The 17,067-nt window shown below is 61.4% G+C and overlaps 2 protein-coding genes across 2 annotated transcripts; both read right to left on the minus strand.

The window, feature by feature from the left end:
• Positions 1–264: 264 nt before the first annotated feature.
• Positions 265–9,350, minus strand: LCN10 (lipocalin 10). The gene is given in 8 exon segments (XM_059926700.1): positions 265–297; positions 531–755; positions 4,342–4,451; positions 6,424–6,522; positions 7,461–7,601; positions 7,887–7,996; positions 8,345–8,484; positions 9,240–9,350. Coding segments are annotated over 8 exon segments (969 nt in total).
• A 37-nt stretch (positions 9,351–9,387) lies between these two features.
• LCN6 (lipocalin 6) lies at positions 9,388–17,058 on the minus strand. The gene is made up of 8 exons (XM_059926701.1): positions 16,969–17,058; positions 16,650–16,789; positions 12,143–12,213; positions 11,509–11,619; positions 11,055–11,156; positions 10,721–10,746; positions 9,515–9,662; positions 9,388–9,449 (listed from the first exon to the last, which is right to left on the minus strand). The coding sequence occupies exons 1-8, from the start codon at positions 17,056–17,058 to the stop codon at positions 9,388–9,390; spliced, it is 750 nt and encodes a 249-aa protein (XP_059782684.1).
• Between the last annotated feature and the right edge of the window lie 9 nt (positions 17,059–17,067).

Consider the following 17,067-nt stretch of genomic DNA (forward strand, 5'->3'; position numbering starts at 1 on the left):
GCCAGGGGGCGCTGGGGAGCGACACTTTGCCCCCTTTGACAGGGAGACCTCTGAGGTGGGGTCAGGAAGGACCCACCATGAATTCATTAGTCCCCTGAGATTTCTCACACGCTAACAAGTTATTGCTGACTTGGGCTACACCCCAGTGTAAGGTGTTGCCAACGAGGCAACAATCCTACAGGATTCTCTGTGGTTAGCAGCACCTGTCCTCGGAGCAGAGTGGGGAACCCCAGACCTGCCCCTCTGGGCAGCCCCTTTGGCCCCTTAGCCAAGAGCATTCCCAGCACCACCCTGTCCCTGGGCAGGGGGGGTGCCCTCCGCTTGAAGCACGGTGCAGACAGAAGGAGCAATGGGGCGTGGTTTTGCGGGCACAGGCTTAGCTGGTTTGGGGAAGGAAGGACCCGTCCCCACCCAACAGCCTGGAGGAAGCTAAGTCCCAGCCAGAGGGACCAGCTGGCAAGCCAGAGACCCAATTCTCCAAGAACAAGAAGTTTCCAAAACCGGAGAGGGATTTCCCCTGCCCCTCTCACAGCATCGCTCGGCCACACCCGGATCAAGTGCTCCACCACCCTGGCCCTGGCGCGGGCCGTCACGCTCCGGTCCCCGAGGCAGGTGGTGATGACGCAGTTGGCCACGCTGTTGAACTGGGCGACGGTGGCACGGACGGTGGGAGCCAGGTGCTCCTTGCCCCTCTCGTCCCGCTGGGACCAGATGGAGCCCAGGCAGTGGTAGGGCACCACCTTCTTGAACAGCTCCTGGGGGCAGGGGGAAGGTCACCCGGCTCTGCCGCACCCCAACACCCACAGTCCTCCCCAGGCCCAGGCAGGGTCACTGGTCAGAGCTGGAGCTCTGGAAGCTGGGGACGTAGGGCGCAACCATCTTTGCTCCCGGCCCAACCTCGGCCTCTGGGGACTGCTCCCTGTGGGTCCAGCACAAACCTTGTCTCATACGCTCACGCCCACCCCCCACACAGCCCCGCCTCTGTCGCCCTCCCGGGGGTCTCAGCCCCAGAGTGTGGACCCCTGCTTTCCCAAACAAGGCTCAGAGTGGTCAAGGAGATCTCAGATGTTGGAAACTGTGACCAACGTTAAAATCATGTTTGCATTAGACCGAGTCTCTCCACTTCCAGGGATCTGTTCTAAACAAATGAAGAAGTATGGACGCAGATGTTCCCTTCAGCACAGTGATGGGGGAGAAAAATAGGAAATGGACCCAACATCCACAGTAGGGGCTCTTCGGAAATTCTGATTCAGGGCCCCAGAAAATGCAAAAGAGGAAGAGGATGGACTGACCAGTGTCCACCAGGGGAAACCGGGTTCTGGAAGAGCACATGCCCCAGAATCCTCCCTGCCCGATTCCCGCAAAGGCACAGGCACACACAGAGGGGGAGGGCGGGAAATGGGGCACCACCTGCTAGAGTGGGAGGACTTTGTTCTTTACTTAATTCTTAAATCCTTTAGAATTCATTATTTTACATTTATTGTCCTTGGAGTAAAAACCTTTAAAAAATAAAAATGAAATAATGTACTTTACTCCATAGATGAGTGCTAGATAACATACAACCCTCCAGGTCCTCCCGTCCTGTCTCACCTCGGCCTGTGGGTGGGCCGCCCCACGTCGGCTCCCAGCCTCCCTGCCTCTGCCACACATGCCTGTGTCATCCTTCCCCTGAGGGTGGATGGGCTTTGGGACTGGGTTCAAACGAATAGAATTGGGCAAAAAGGATGGGCGGTTGTTTCCAAAACTGGTTTATGAAAAGTCTGTGACTTTCTGCCTGGTTCCCTCCCTCCTGTGTTCATTCTCTCTCCCTGTCTCTGGTCCAATGTTCTAGAGAAGCAAGATCAGGTATTAACGAGCTGCCCTAAGAGGCTCCAGTGCAAAGAACCGACACTGGGTCCCGGCCCACAGACAGGAAAGACCCGAGCCCCCGTCCAAACTGAATCCCGCCAATAACCCGAGAATGATCTCAGAGACAGACCCCACCCTGACTGAGCCTCAGCTGAGACCACAGCCCAGCCTCCTGGGGGACCGCGGGGCAGAGGCTCCCAGCTGAGCTGAGCCTGCGTCCTGGTCACAGACACTGAGAGGGGCAGTGTTTGTCCTTGCACGCTCTAAGTTAGGGGATGCTGTCGCATGGCACAGACACCAGGACGTCCTTCCAGCCCCGGGTCTGGCCCTGCCTCCCCCATCCCCCCACCTCCGCTCCTCCCCGCTCTCTCCAGCCACACTGGCTCCTGTCTCACCGGCTCTCCGGCCAAATTCTCTTCTGCCTCCGAGTCTCTGCACCTTTGAGCTCCCCCCCAACTCACTGCTCACAGAGTGTGCAGGGCTGGCTGCTCTTGTCTTTCTGGTCCTGGCATCAGTGTCACCGTGGAGGCCTTTTAGACCCCCAGGGGCTCCCGGCCCTTCCTCCAGGGCCCTGACCCATTTCCCTAGAGCACTTGTTCTTCTCTCTCACGTGGATTTGCTTTCCTGCTCTTGTCCATCTGCCCCTCCAGGCCGTGAGCTCCTGCAGGGCAGGGACCATCTGTCATGTCAGCACCGCCCCCGGGCCTAACACAGCCCCTGCTCAGGGTGAGTGCAGGGGGGACAGTAGCTGAATGATCTATAGGGGGTCTCAGAGCCCCCTCCCGCCTCTGAGCAGCTCCCACTGTGTGTGGGCCTGGAGGCTAACAATAAAAGGTGCATGTTGGATCCCCGGCAGGGGGACGCCCAGAATGACCCCGGGTGTCCCTTCCCTGCTCCAGTTGCTCCATCCAGTAGAGTGTGCACAGCCCGCCCCCTGGTGGTCAGCCCCAGAACTGCAGCCCCAGGCAGGAGACCAGAAAACTAACCATAGAACTTGTTGGGGGTCCTCAAGGCAGTGGTTCCACCGGGGCCGAGGGGGCAAAGGAGCAGGACCTGCCGGCTCCTGGGGGATGAGAGGGACCTCAGAGCCTCTCTTGGTCCCCTCGTTCCCTCCACTGTCGTGGTGTCCAGTTCACTCCGGAGGCCTCCTCATCCCAACCAGGGCAGTGACTCCACCCACTTCCAAATGAGGACCCCCCCCAGGCGCCAACAAGGAGGGTCTTGCCCCTGGTCCCCGATGAGTGGTCCAGTCTCTGCCACCTTCTGCACCCCACGTCCCCAGTCCCCCAAGTCCCCAGGCTGTCCCCTGCTCAGAAGGGCCTCAGGGGGTAGAAAGCACTTTCCAAGGACTCAGAGCACAGTGGGTCAGGGATGGAGAACCAAGGCCAGCAGACTCCTCTGCAAGCTTATGTGACCTTAGGGATCACCCCATCTGTGCACCCACTTTACAGAGAAGTAAGCTGAGGCCTCCTCTCCTGTAGCCCCTCCACAGTAGGGAGGGGGGTCTCATCCAAGTGCCCGGTGCCCAGAGTAGTGGACACAGGGCCCAGACCCTGTCTTCTCCAGGCAGCTCTAGGGGTGGCCCAAGCCGGGAAGCCCCCTGGGCATCCTGGGGACCCACTGCCATCAGCCTGGCATCTCCCCTCCCCGTGCTATGGGACCAGGCATGTTGCTAGAGGGTCATTATCCCTGCCTCGTGGCAGAGCTGCCCCCAACCTCCTTCTCACCCCTCTCACCTTCCCCATATGCACTCCCCTCTGACCCCCAGCAGGGCAGTCCGTGTGTGAGTGTGTGTGTGTGTGTGTGTGTGTGTGTGTGTGTGTGTGTGTGTGCACCTGTGCCCTTGTGGGGAGGCCCAGAGGGATGGGCTCCGCATGGGAAGGGTGGGCAGGGGTCCTCCAGGATCTGAGGGACTCTTATCTCAGAGTAAACCCCATGGGAGGGTTGAGGTTGGCCGGGGATCAAATCTAGGACATGGCTGTTAAAGTGCAGACAGGCAACAAAACTCAATCCTGGCGCCGCAGTGAGACACGTCCTCAGGGTACAGACCAAATCAAGATTGGGGTGCGATGTTTTTGTTGGACTTCTGGAAGAATTAAGGTGCCAGGGAGGTCCTCGAGGTGCACACAAGGGCCTCTAGGATGCTCGAGGCTGAGGGCCCCCAAATTCTAATCATCAAACCTGGAGAAAGAGGCACATTTCCTAAGGGACACTGGGTGTGGCCCTGGGCACCTGGAGTACATTGGAGTTAAATGTACAGAAAACCCTCCAAGTGTCGGAAGCCCTGCGTGGCTGAGATAGGGGTGCGGCTGCCGCAGGGCGACTTCTCCAGGCAGGAGACGGGCTGAGCGCCTTGCACACTTGGCGTGCGTCCCGGCGCCTCCTTCAGACGTGGCCGGAGCAAGTGAACACGTGAAACGGAAGCGTCTCAGAGGACAGAGCCAAGAGGACAACACACCGGAGCCGCAGAGCCAGTGCTTCAGGGACACCCACCCCCAGAGGGGGCCACCCCTCCTCCTTCCTGGACGGGAGCTCCCGGGCCGCCATCCGCTCTTGGTCCACTGGGGATGCTGACCCCCGGGCTGGGGCCACTTCTCGTTTAGCTGGAAGGTGTGTGACCACAGGGGTCCACGTTCCAGCACCCCGGTTACAGGAGACTCGGGGGACCTGAGACGCAAGGTGGGATGAAGACCCCTGACGTGAGCTGTTGTGGCCGAAGTGAGGACCAGGCAGTGACTCAGAGGATGAGGCAAAGTGACGCTGTGCCCGTTCTGAGCCTTCAAAGGGCCCATGTTCCTTCCCGGCCTGTGTGCCTCAGTCACGGCCACGAGACAAGCGCCACAGCTGAAGCACAAGGGGAGCAGAGCGGGCCCAAATCAACCCACCTCCCGCCGACCCAAAACTGCCAGAACAAATGCAGCTGAGCTCCACAGCTGAGCCCAGCCTACATCAGCCAATCCCAAGCTGAGCCCCAGGCAGGGAAGCTAAATGCATTTGTAGGGGGGAATTCCCTGGTGGTCCAGTGGTTAGGACTCGGCACTTTCACTGCCCAGGTGGTTAGGACCAGTGGTTAGGACGTGGCACTTTCACTGCCCAGGTGGTTAGGACCAGTGGTTAGGACTTGGCACTTTCACTGCCCAGGTGAATCCCGGGTTCAATCCCTGGTTGGGGAACTAAGAGTCCACAAGCCATGTGGCGTGGCCAAAAAAATAATAAAAATAAAAATACATTTGTGTGGTTGTTTGTTAAGCAGCAGGAGCTGACTGACTCAATCCTGTTGTTTTCTCCTTAGGTGAGCTCATCCATGTGCAACCTCCGTCACCAAATAAATATCAGTCACTCCAAAATATCTGTCTCCCACCTTGACCTCTGCTCTAGACTCCCACTCCCTCAGGACACCTGCATCTGGGCATCCCCGAGCTGCTCCAAGCTCGGCCCCAGCCCTGCACCCACGCCCTCCCCTCCATCTCCACCACTCTGGGCTTTTTCAGACTGTTTCCTCTTCCAGGGAGGGCCTGCTCCCTCCCAGCCTCACCATAACTTTCTCAACCCGCAACGTCTTTCCTTTCTCAGCTCAAATGTCACTTCCTCCAAGAAGCCCTCCCTGACCCCTCCTCCCGACCTGGAATGAGCCAGGCCCGCCGTGGTGCGCTTGGCACCTCTGGACGTATTCCTGAGGGTCTGTGACTGTGTGCTTGGGTGCCTGAGTCCGCGTCTGCCTCTCCTAAAGAGAGAACCACGGCTGCCCGTGGGCCCACTGCTCTCTCCCCAGCAGCCAGCACGATGCCCGCGACATGCATGTGGTGTGTATACGTGCACGGCTTCCTGAGACAGTGTAGGGTGTCACGGGACGCGGAGGATGGTGGCAGAGACTCACTGCAGAGAAAGCACGTGGCACATTACACGGGACCTGTGGTCTATTTTGCAGCAGAAAAGGCCCAGCCGCATCTTTTTTGCCGCGTAATCCAGAGGACACAGGCTGAAGGGACCTGGCTTCGCACCCCCCGCCTGGTCAGCATGTGCCCCTCACCCCATCCCTCAGTGATCGTAAAGGACCCTGCTGGGCTACAGCCACGGGCCCCGGGTTCCACACCATCAGAGGCCTGGGGTCCCCAAACCCCTCTCAACAACCAGTTGGATGTGAAGGCCTGCAATTTGGAACAACACTCCTGCGGTCTAGGTGGACCACAAGTCGAGCCTCAAAGGGAAGAGCAGGTGGGTGGCAGCTCTCTCTCATGGCAGGATGGTGTGTGCACAGGAAGCTGCGGGAGAGGAAAGAGGCAGTGAGGGGGTGGAGGGCTGGCTCTCCCGGGGGCCTCGGGCACCGCAGAGGGCAAAGCTGTGCAGCCCCGGCCCCCAGCCACACGGCAGAGACCTGGCCAAGGCAGCATTTGTGCTCTGGGTGCTGCGGGCTCGCACACGTGGCCGTGCCTTCACGGTGGCTTCAGATCTTTAACAAGTGCCCTTGTCACTGCTCCACCTCTCCGTCCCCCACGGGAGTCAGCGCCCCAGTGGGACGGGCATGGGGCCGGGAGCGGTGCTGCCCGAGCCCGAGCGCTTGCGGCCGCACTTTACCATCTTTCGGGAGAACTGTCACACTGCGGGTGAGCTCCAAAGCCTCACACACGTCTATGAACTTTCTCATACTCAGGAAGCTGGCCGTGCTCTGTCTGCCTGCGGTGGGGAAGCAGAGTCGTGGCATCAGCCGTGCGAGGTTGCACCTGCCCCCCAGCACGGGAACGCCCCCAGGCTTTGGGACAGACAAGCAAGGTGCGTGCGCTCAGGGGCAGGCGGCTACTGTTGGGTGACAGGAAGCGTCGGCCAGGGCGGGTCCCCAGAGAGCCTTGGGAGGTGGGGTCACCACACAGGGTCACCACGCAGGGCCCTCTAGTTCCTTCTGGCCAGTCTGGCCGCTGCCCCTCTCGCTGCATCCCTGGACGGGCCCACCCCGACGGAAACGCCCCAGGACCCCCTCCCGCCCTCTGTGTACCACATGCCACCCAACCCGGGGCAGAACCTCTTCCTGGTTCACCTCCTGCCCCGCAATCCTGCTGTCAGCCTGGGGGCCTCTGCATCCACATGGACAGCCCGCCCCCTCCCGGCCTCTGGCTTTCTGACCCCCCTCTGCAATGGCCTCCCCACTTGCCCCTGGGGGTACCTCCCAGACCCTCCCGCGTGGTCTCCACGCAAAGGGTCCCGCGCTCTGCCCACCCTCCCTCCCTCCCTCTGCTCGCGTCGTCGGCCAGCCCTACCTCCCCACTTCACCCCTCCTGCCAGGCCGCACCCCACGGGCCGTGACCGACCACTGTGGGCTACGTGTGTGTGTCCCCCAAATTCACGTGTTGAGTCCCCAACGGGGTGGTCATAGGAGGCCTTGGGAGGTGATCGGGGTAGCTGAGGTCGTGAGCGTGGGGCCCTCATGATGGAATTGGTGCCCTTACGAGACGAGGACGAGACCAGAGCACCGCCTCAACCCCTGTGCGAGGACACAGCGAGAAGGCGGCCGTCTGCAAACCACCAGACCCCACAGGCTGGCACCCTGGACTGAGGGGTGAGTGCCCGTCGTGTGGCCGCTGGTCTGGGTGTCCGTCACACGCCCGCCCGGCCCCCACCCTCTGCCCCGCACGCCAGGCCGCTGGACTCACTGAGGAGCAGCAGGGTGTTGGTGGTCTGGCCCGCCCGGCGCAGGCGCAGGTAGACCACGCTGTCGCTGTAGTCAGTGGTCAGCACGTGGAAGCCCGCCACCCCCTTCACTGGACGGGAAGAGAAGCACGGAGTCGCCTGCTCGCGCCTGGACGGTGGGCCCCGACCCCCTGACCCCGTCCGCCTGCACGGCGGGGGCGTCTGGAAGGGCCGCAGAGTACCCTCCACCCAGGCCCCCGGGCACACGCCTGCCACGTCGGCTCTGGGCCACGGTGGCCTGACTGCGTGTCCTGGGCGTTCATCCCCACCGGCCCATGTTCTCGGGGGAGGACAACCGGGGCCAGTGCGGTCGGTAGCCCAACCCTGGGTCCCGGTGGCCAGGAAGCCCTGGCCACCCCTCCCCCTGCTCTCCCGAGGGCCCGGCGGTTACGCACAGGTGTTCCTGAACACAGCCCTCTTCCTGTCTTTCCGCAGGATCAGCGAGTGTGCCTGGCACCCTTGTGACCTGGGGGGAGGTGGGCTGTGAGCTCGGGGCCAGGGAGCCCCTTCTGGGCTCTGCTGCCCTGGGACTTTCCAGCGTGGACCCGGGCCGGTCCCACAGCTCAGAGGAAATACTCCAAACACCCTCTGCCCGCTGAGCCCCTGGTGGACTGCGGGAGCCTCTCCCAAAAGCAGCCGTTTGAGTTTTAGGGGCAGAGAGTGATGGGTATTGGGGTTTCGGGGACAGTCCTTGTGGGATTTCCAGACTGACCCACGGGCCTGGTCCCCGCCCCCACCCCCCGGCTCCCTTTCCCCTCCCTGGGCTCAGGGGTCTGCAAAGGATGTGCTGGGACCCCTGCCCTGGTCCACTCACCGGTTAAAGACGAGGACCACCTTCAGCTGGCCCATTTTGTGAACCTTCACTACAGATGCCCCCAGCTTTCTCTTGTCTCTGGCCGGCAACAACCCCTGGGTGTCAGAGGCGATGGCAAGGATGTACCAGAACCCTGAAAACTGCGGAGAGGGTGCTGGGGGCACGGGGTCTGGGCTGCCACACGGGTTCGGCCCCCACCCCAGGTCCCAGAGAACCCACAGGACAGGTGACCCTAGCCTGAGGCCCAGGGCACGTCCAGCACCCACAGGCTGGCACGGCCCCTGCCTTGGGGCCCTCGCTGCCATCCCAGGCTGAGGATGCGGATGTCCGGCTGCTCTAGGGTCCGAGGCAGCACCAGGCAGGGCCCTGGGCACCGGCTGTCAGAGCTTCCTGCCCACGTGGGCCTCGTGGGGGCCCCTTCCCTCCCAGCTGGCCCCTGCACCCCGTCCCACTGCTCTCCCTGCAGCAAAGCCCCTCCCAGACGCCCCCCAGTCTGCTCAGCCTGTGCCCATGGCCGCCCCCACAGGAACCTTCCACCCGGCCAGCAGCCTCATTATTCCAGGACGTGTCCTGCTCGTGCTGCCTCCCCTCTGCCCACCTGGCACCTCCGGGCCACCTCAGGCCGCGCCTGTCTGGGGGCCTTTGCTACAGCCCCTCCCCGGGGCTCCTGGCTTGTGGCCCACGGCCATCAGCTGAGTTTTGAAGCCCCAGCCTGTCCCCAAAAGAGGCCATCGGCTGCCCCACGGGGCCAACAGAAGCCTGTGCCAGAGCCCCCTGAAAGCCCGTCCAGCGGATTCCAGTGGCTCTGCAAAGATTTCCAGGGACCCCTCTTCCTGCTGCCCCTGCCCTCCCTGGCCCCGGCGCCCGGCCAGTGGGCTGGGGGCACGAGACTCACCTTGACCCAGTTGAGGTTTTGAGACTCCCTGGGGAGCTGCTTCTGCGCCAGGGACCCCCCAGGCAGCTCCAGCACCAGGACCAGCACGGGCAACAGCCAGCCTGGCCCCATCCTGGCCCTCCCCACAGCCGCCCGCCGGACGCCGCGCTTAAATGTCCCAGGCCACCAGCCCTGCGTGGGTGTCCGGCCAGCCTGCAGCCGCGAGCCAGCCTGGTGGGCCAATGGCGGGGAGGGAGCTTGGGGCCCTCCCTCCCCACACGGAGGGCCAGCCCTACCCTCGGCCCTCGGAGCGGCACAGCTGCTGCCCCGGGATGCCCCAAAGACGGAGACCATGATGTTCCCGAGGTCACCTCCTGGGCCTCCGGTCACCACACGTCCCCTGGAGCCATTGCACCTGGCAGGGAGGCTCCTGGGCCTCCTGTCCTAGCCCCCCGGGGAGAGAGGCAAAGGTCGGAACGTGTCATTGAGTCACTTCACAGGGACGAAAGTGAAGGACGTGAAGACGGGGCTCAGATGGTGCCGGCGCTGACGCGGGGGCTGCCTTCTCGATGCCCTTAGCAGGTACTGACGTGCTTGCATATGTGCACGTGCGTGTGTGTGAAGAGCGTGGCAGCCTGTGTGCACCTGACCTCACCTCAAGTGAGAGGCAGTCCCCACCCTGCTCCCAGCCCACCTCCCCTGACGGCTTGTGCTCTGCCAGGACTCCAGGACACAGGAGGACCGACAGGCTCGAGCCCTCTGGGGTCCCTGCTCCCCACAACCCCCATCCGAGAGCTCCAGCCAGGAAAAGCCAATCTTTCACACCCTGGGCATCCCAGCCCAGCGCCCTGCCCACACTTCATCCAGATCACAGGGTCTTCCTCCAAATTGAGCGGACCAGCCTCCTGCCTGCCCGGGGCCGTCGTGAGCCCTGCGGGAGGAGCAGCTGCCTCCAGCCCAGCTCCCACCTCCGGGCCAGAGGGACCCTGGGGAGGGACGGGGCGGCAGGCCTGCACTCACGTCCCCAGGCTGGCTCTGTGCTCTGTGCTCAGCCCTTGACAAGCCCACCCCGCCCATCCTCCTCTCCCTGCAGCCCCCCGGCCCCGAGGAGGCAGCTCCCTGTCGGCTCTTCTGTCTGCTCTCAGCCCAGGGCCCTGCTTGGACACAGGCGAGAGGCATGGCACAGGTTTGTGGAACCGCTTTATTTGAATCTGCATCGAGAGCCCCTGGGAGCAGCCAGCCCAAAGCCCAGCACCCGGGAGGCTGAGCAGGGAGGGTGGCGTCTGGCCAGCCTCCTCCGGTCCCCTGGGGGCTGCAGCATTCACTGGAAACCAAGAGGAACACTGGGGGACCCCGGGCTCGCCCGGAGAGGCAGCAGCTCCCCCAAGCCCCCAGCCCTGCACGGCGGCGGTAGAGCCACTGGGATGGAGGGGCCCCCAGGGCCCCCAGACTCCTCCCACCACACAGGAGCTCAGGGACGCTCCCTCGGGAAGGCCGCTTACCTGGAAGACCTTGTGTGCACAGGTGACTGGGGGAGAAAGCGAGACGGTGGTGAGGACGGGGCGGGGCTCCCTGCCCAGCCGGGCGCCTGGGACAGACTGTGGCCGCAGAGCACCCGGGGCCCTGCCGGCCCCTGCACACAGCCCCCCACCCCCCAGACGGGGGCCGTCCCCCCAGGTCTGACTTTGGGCGGGGACTAGGTGACTCCTTGAAGACCCCCGAGCCCTGCCTGACTCCCTGAGGCCTGGAGGGTCCCCCAGCGCAGCGGAAGCCAGCCAATGGCCCCACGGTCCGTGCCCCTCAGCGCACGGTGGCGTCAGGCACGGCGACACTCACGGTCCTTCTGCAGCTTGGCCTGCTGCTGGGACCGGAAGCCCAGGCTCCTGCTCCACTTGGTGAAGAGGCCCATGGCCTCCTGGCTGGCCAGCTCCGTCCGGCCTGCAGGGGAGGTGCCCCCGAGAGCCGGGCTGGGGGGCGGGGGCGGGCAGGGGGTCCGCAGCAGGAGTGAGACAGACGCCTGGGACCCTGCGCTCTTCTGACCCCAAGGCCCTTTACCACGTGCAGCCCCCACCCCGTCCCTCCCTCCAGGCAGGGTCACGTCTCCCACGGAGGACAAGTGTGGGGAGGGGGCGACAGGGAAGGAAGGCTCGGGGCCCCGGTGGGGATTTCATGCAGGGATGAGTGAGGAGCAGAGCGGCCGCCAGCCCGCTGGGCTCTTTCAAGGCCGGGACCCTGGGAGGACGGAGGCCCAGCCCGGCAGGGAGGCCACCACGCCCGCGGCCGCACTCACTGTACAGCTCCACGGTGCTGAAGGCCTCGTCCTGGAGCTCCAGCTGCGTGAGCACTATGGCGTAGTCCCTGAAGTTGGTGCCCAGCACCCGGTACTCCAGCACACCCAGGGCTGGGAGACAGGTGCCGCCGGGGTGGGGTCAGACCTCATGGGGGGCCCCCCCCCCCAGCAGGCCGAGAGCCGCCCAGCTCTGTCCCCCCCGGTCCCTGACCCCCACCCGGCTCCGGCACACAGAGGCTTGCAGTGGCTGATGGACAGCAGGCGAGTCCCAGCTCCTCCTGGGGCGCCCTCCCACGATCCTGTCCCCACGGGGCAAGAGTGCCAGCCGCCCCACCCGCGCGCACTACAGTGGGAGGCCTGGGGTCCCAGCTGAGCCTGCCTGACACAGTCGAGTCCTCGGTCCTCAGGACTGGCACCAAACCTCTCACAAAATGAGGACCTTTCACTTCCCGGGGGAGAGCGCCACTGAAGCCTGGGGTGGCGTCGCCCCCTCCCCTTCCCTTCCTGCGTGCTGACCCTGCCTGCAGGGGCAGGCGGCCCAGGGCTGCCAGGGGCAGAACCCGGCCCCGAGGACGGTCAGGGAAATGGAGCCGCCCACGCTGCCCCGAAGGACCACCGTGGCCGTCATCCTTACCGGGATTCCCGAACACCCATCCGGAATTTTGTTTCACCAGTTCCACAGCATGCAGGTGGCATCTCTCCAGCCTGGAAAAGAAGGGGGTCTGTCATCACCCAGGGTCTGTGTGCAGGGCAAGAGAAGACAGGTCTGGCCACCCAGACCCGGCCAGGGGCCAGCGTGGCTGCAGAGGGGATTCTGCCTCCCCCTCGGGGGCCCAGGTTACCCAGAAACCCTGCTCTTGACCAAAGCGAACCCGTCAGGGAAACGGGCCGGCTTGGGACCTGCAGAATGCGAATCTGCTCCGTCACCTCCCCAGAGACCCGCTCTGCCAGATCCGCACGGAGAAAACTTAGAAGTTTTGTATTGCTGCTGAGGGCACAAAAGGAGCATGAGACAAACAGGGGGTCTGCAGTTTTGTTTTGTTTTGTTTTTGTTGTTGTTGTTGTTAATTAATTAATTAATTAATTTTTAAAATTTTTGGCTGGGTTGGGTCTATCGTTGCTACATGCGGGCTTTCTCTAGTTGCGTCAAGCGGGGGCTACTCTTCGTTGTGGTGCGCAGGCTTCTCATTGCGCTGGCTTCTCTTGTTGCAGAGCACGGGCTCTAGGCGTGCGGGCTTCAGTAGTTGTGGCACACGGGCTCCGTAGTTGTGGCTCGCGGGCTCTAGAGCGCAGGCTCAGTAGTTGTGGCTTACGGGCTTAGTTGCTCTGAGGCATGTGGGCTCTTCCCGGACCAGGACTCGAACCCGTGTCCCCTGCATTGGCAGGCGGATTCTTAACTACTGTGCCACCAGGGAAGCCCCAGGTCTGCAGTTTTGGATGAGAGACTCAACACCAAAAGGGACCAAATTCCCTAAGCCACCAGTCTGTAGAACGAGCAGACCCACTTCTGTAAGCGCAGCAAGATCAGCTCATGGCCCAGTTCCGTGCAAGACACAGGAATAGCGAGGAAAAGCCTGAAAGGAAGTGTAACCAGCAAAAACAAGCCAGTAAACTGACAAGGCGTATTGTGGGGCCCTGAGAGGGAAAACAGTGGGACTTGGCACAGAAATAGACAAATCAAAGGAACAGAATAGAAAGCCCGAAAATAAAGCAAAACGCAGAGGAGGTTAGCGCGAGACAAAGTAGCATCTCAGTCAGTGGAGGAAGAGGGACCACTGGGTGAGTGGAGCTGTGCAACTGGGCCCTCCAGTGAGGGTCACGGCTCGCGCATCCCCAGGCTCAGCCCCGAGCAGGCCAGAGGTCAGAGGCCCTCTCAGCTCCAGGGAGACAGAAAGGCTTCTGAACACAAAACCCAGAAGCCCTGAAAGAAGCCAGGCGTTTACACCTGCACAAAAACTAAAAGAGCCCTTCCTATCAACAACTCCTCGGTGGTATAAGAAAAATGACAAACTGGGAAATATATTTGCATCTAACTTTATCGCAAACATGGCTAAAACCCCTAATACTTAAGGGTTCTTGCAAGTCAATAATAACCCACCCGAGGGAAAAATATGCAAAAGATATGAACAGACGTTGGGCTGGGAAGGAAACACGGAAGGAACAGGTACCGAGATGTCTCACTCCCTTGTGATCAGAGGAAGAAGCAAAAACTAACGTGGGGCAGTTTGTCGCCTATCAGAGCACAGAGGGAGCAAACGCCGGGTGCTGGCACCAGCTCGGGGGACCCGCCTCATGTGACATGGAGCAACCTCTCCAGAAGGACAGATGCACTTCGGCTCCTAGGGATTTATCCCTCTGAGGCCAGTTCACCAGGGTCCACGCCCCAAAGTGTGTTTCCAGTTGCAAAAGACTGGAGACCACTGTCTGCCCATCAGCAGAGCCCTGGAAGACAGCCCAGTAGAGCATTACCCAGCTATAAAAAATAGTTCCTCAAAAAATGTCACATAGAGTCACCATATGACCCAACAATCCCACACCTGGGTGTGTCCCCAAAAGAGTTGAAAGCAGGATCTCAAAGAGATATTTGCACACCCGTGTTTACAGCCATGTTATTCACAATAGCCAAAAGCTGGAAGCAGCCCAAGTGTCCACTGACAGATGAACGGGAACAAGATGTGGTCCATCCATACAACGGACTATTACTCAGCCTTAAAAAAGAAGGAAATTCTGACACAGGCTGCAAACTGGATGAACCTGGAGTCCGTTATGTTTCATGAAATAAGTCAGATGCAAGACAAATGTAGGACTCCCCCAGGTGAGGCCCTAGAAAAGTCAAATCCACAGGAAGTAGATGGTAGGGCCTGGGGCTGGGGGAGGGGAGGAGGAGTGAGTATTTAGTGGGGACAGAGCTTCAGTTTAGGAAGATGAGAAGGTCCTGGAGGGACTTCCCTGGTGGCCCACTGGTTAAGAATCTACCTCCCAATGCAGGGGACGCGGGTTCGATCCCTGGTCGGGGAACTAAGATCCCACATGCCGCAGGGCAACTTAGCCCACGTGCCCCAACGAAGAGTCCCGCGTGCCGCAACAAAGACCTGACGCAGCCAAAAATAAATAAATTAATTAAAAAAAAAAAAAAAAGAAAGTCCTGGAGATGGATGTGGTGATGGTTGCACAACGATGTGAATGGACTTAATGCCCCTGAACTGTACACTTAAAATGGTAAATTTTATGTTATGTTTATTTTACCACAGTCTTTTAAAACTTAATAAAGACAAAAAAGAATAAAATTTTAAATGTTTCAAAAGAGGGCAGATTGCCTGGTGACGCAGTGGTTAAAAATCTGCCTGCCAATGCAGGGGACATGGGTTCGAGCCCTGGTCCGGGAAGATCCCACATGCCGCGGAGCAACTAAGCCCGTGCGCCACAACTACTGAGCCTGCGCTCTAGAGCCCACGAGCCACAACGACGGAGGCCGCGTGCCACAACTACTGAAGCCCGCGCGCCTAGAGCCCATGCTCTGCAGCAAGAGAAGACACCACAATAAGAAGCCCGTGCACTGCAACGAAGACCCAACGCAGCCAAAAATAAAATAAATGAAATAAATAAATTTATTAAAAAAAAAAAAAAAAGAGGGCAGAGACCCCAGGGACTGACACAGAACAGCATTCGGCCCTCGTGTTTAAATGACGTGCGTGGGCCTGCACGTCCCTGAGGAGCTGCAGCAGATCAAAACCGTGGGCCACCTGTGGGGAGGGGGCCACTGGCTGAGGTGGGGGAGGAAGGACCCCTGCTTTCCACCCCTGGGGATTCTGAGTTTTCTTTTGGCTGTGCCACGCGGCTTACAAAATCTTAGTTCCCCAACCAGGGATCGAACCCATGCCCTCGGCAGTGAAAGCGCCGAGTGCCAACCGCTGGACCGCCAGGGAATTCCCAGGGCACTCTGATTTTTTGAAACACGCAAATGTGTTTCCTGTTCAAAATCTGGCAAATGAAGTTCACGTTAAATGACAAAATGAAACGGCTGCTTGCCTGTCCTGTAAGCCCTGGTCTGAGTGTGAGTCCTGCAGAGTGTCTGGCCGAGGTCCTCAGGCAGAGGCACCTTGACAGGGCTCAGAGCAAGGCCACTCACCAGCCACTACCACAAGCAGATGCCAGAAAGAGTGTCGGAGACCCCCCTCCCCCGCGATCGCCGTGGTCCTCTCCCCGTCCACGGCTGTTGCACAGGGCCCAGGGCTCTCCAGAGGCCAAGTTTCCATATTTGGATTGCTTTCCCACCAGCCTCATCAGGACTCACCGAGCCATGTGGCTTTGGGGCTGCCACCCAGGGCACGTGTGACCCCGTGTCCACCCAACACAGAGGGGCCCCCACCCCAGCACAGACCTCCTCTGTCCTTGCTCGTCCTCGGCCAGGCCGGCCCAGGTGGACGGCAGCCCCGCCATCTCCTGAAGGGCGTGAGGGCGCCTCGGGGAGCAGGGGAGAGGGTTCTCCTCTCAGGCCGCGCGGTGGCTCCAGATACAGGGTGGAAATGCCCGTGGTGCACCACCAGCTGGTGACTGCCTGGCCTTCCCCACGTGAAAGGTGGGGGCGCTAGAACGACACCTCCCCCAGCACGCCATGCCCCCGCCCCCTGCCTGGCTCCCCCCAGGTGTCCCAGGCAGCAAGGTCCCCCAGCAGCACGACCCCTCCTTCCAGCATCCCTTCCCCCAAGGTGTGCGTGGGGTCTGCTCCACTGGCCCAAATCAGCCAAGGCTCAGCCTGACACCACAAGTCCTGTCTGATAAATGACCTCAGTGACCACGTCTTCTGGGGGATTCATTTTCCGAGAGAACCAGGGGCTCGAAGCCACAGATGCACGGACCCACCTTAAGTAGCAGCTCAGAAGGGCCTTAAGCAAAGAAGAGGCCTTTCCCGCTGACCAGAGACCCTGCCAAGCTAACCAAGGGCCTGGAACAGCAGGCGGGGCGGTCAGAAGCTGTGCCCGGCCCCGGTGGAGAAGGCGTGAGTCCCACCCAGGGGCGCCCCAGCCGGGAGTCCAGGGATGCAGACCCCAGACGCCAGGCAGAGGGTGGCACTCAGAGCAGAGCCCAGTGCGGAGGGAGGTGAGGGCGGGGCCCGCCGTCCAGACCCCAGCCCCACACACCTGTGCCGGGAGGACAGCATCTTCAGGGTGTTCTCTGGCGTGAGGGTCACCACGACCCCCTCGATGTTCTTTGTGGCCTTCTCCACCACAAAGTCCTTCTCCCCCGAGGCCACGGCGAGAATGTACCAGGACCCCAGGAGCTGACGGAGGAGGAGCGGGTGAGGGGGCCTGTCCCTCCAGCCCTGGCCCATCCTCTTGATCTGGGGGCCCTGACGCAGGTCAGCCCATCCACCCACAGCCCCCGTGGTCTAGGCTGGCACTGGGGGAGCCCAGAGGCTGTGCGGCCCCAAGGCATGTGCTGGCACAAGAGGGCTGTCACCTGCCGAGGGTCCAGCCTCCCCAGCCACGCGGCCCGGGCCCTGGGCACTAAGACCAAAGCCAGAAGGGCGGCGAGCAGCACACCCCTCATCCTCTCAGA

This window comes from Balaenoptera ricei, chromosome 6 (assembly GCF_028023285.1).
Source record: "Balaenoptera ricei isolate mBalRic1 chromosome 6, mBalRic1.hap2, whole genome shotgun sequence".
Taxonomy (NCBI): Eukaryota; Metazoa; Chordata; class Mammalia; order Artiodactyla; family Balaenopteridae; genus Balaenoptera; species Balaenoptera ricei.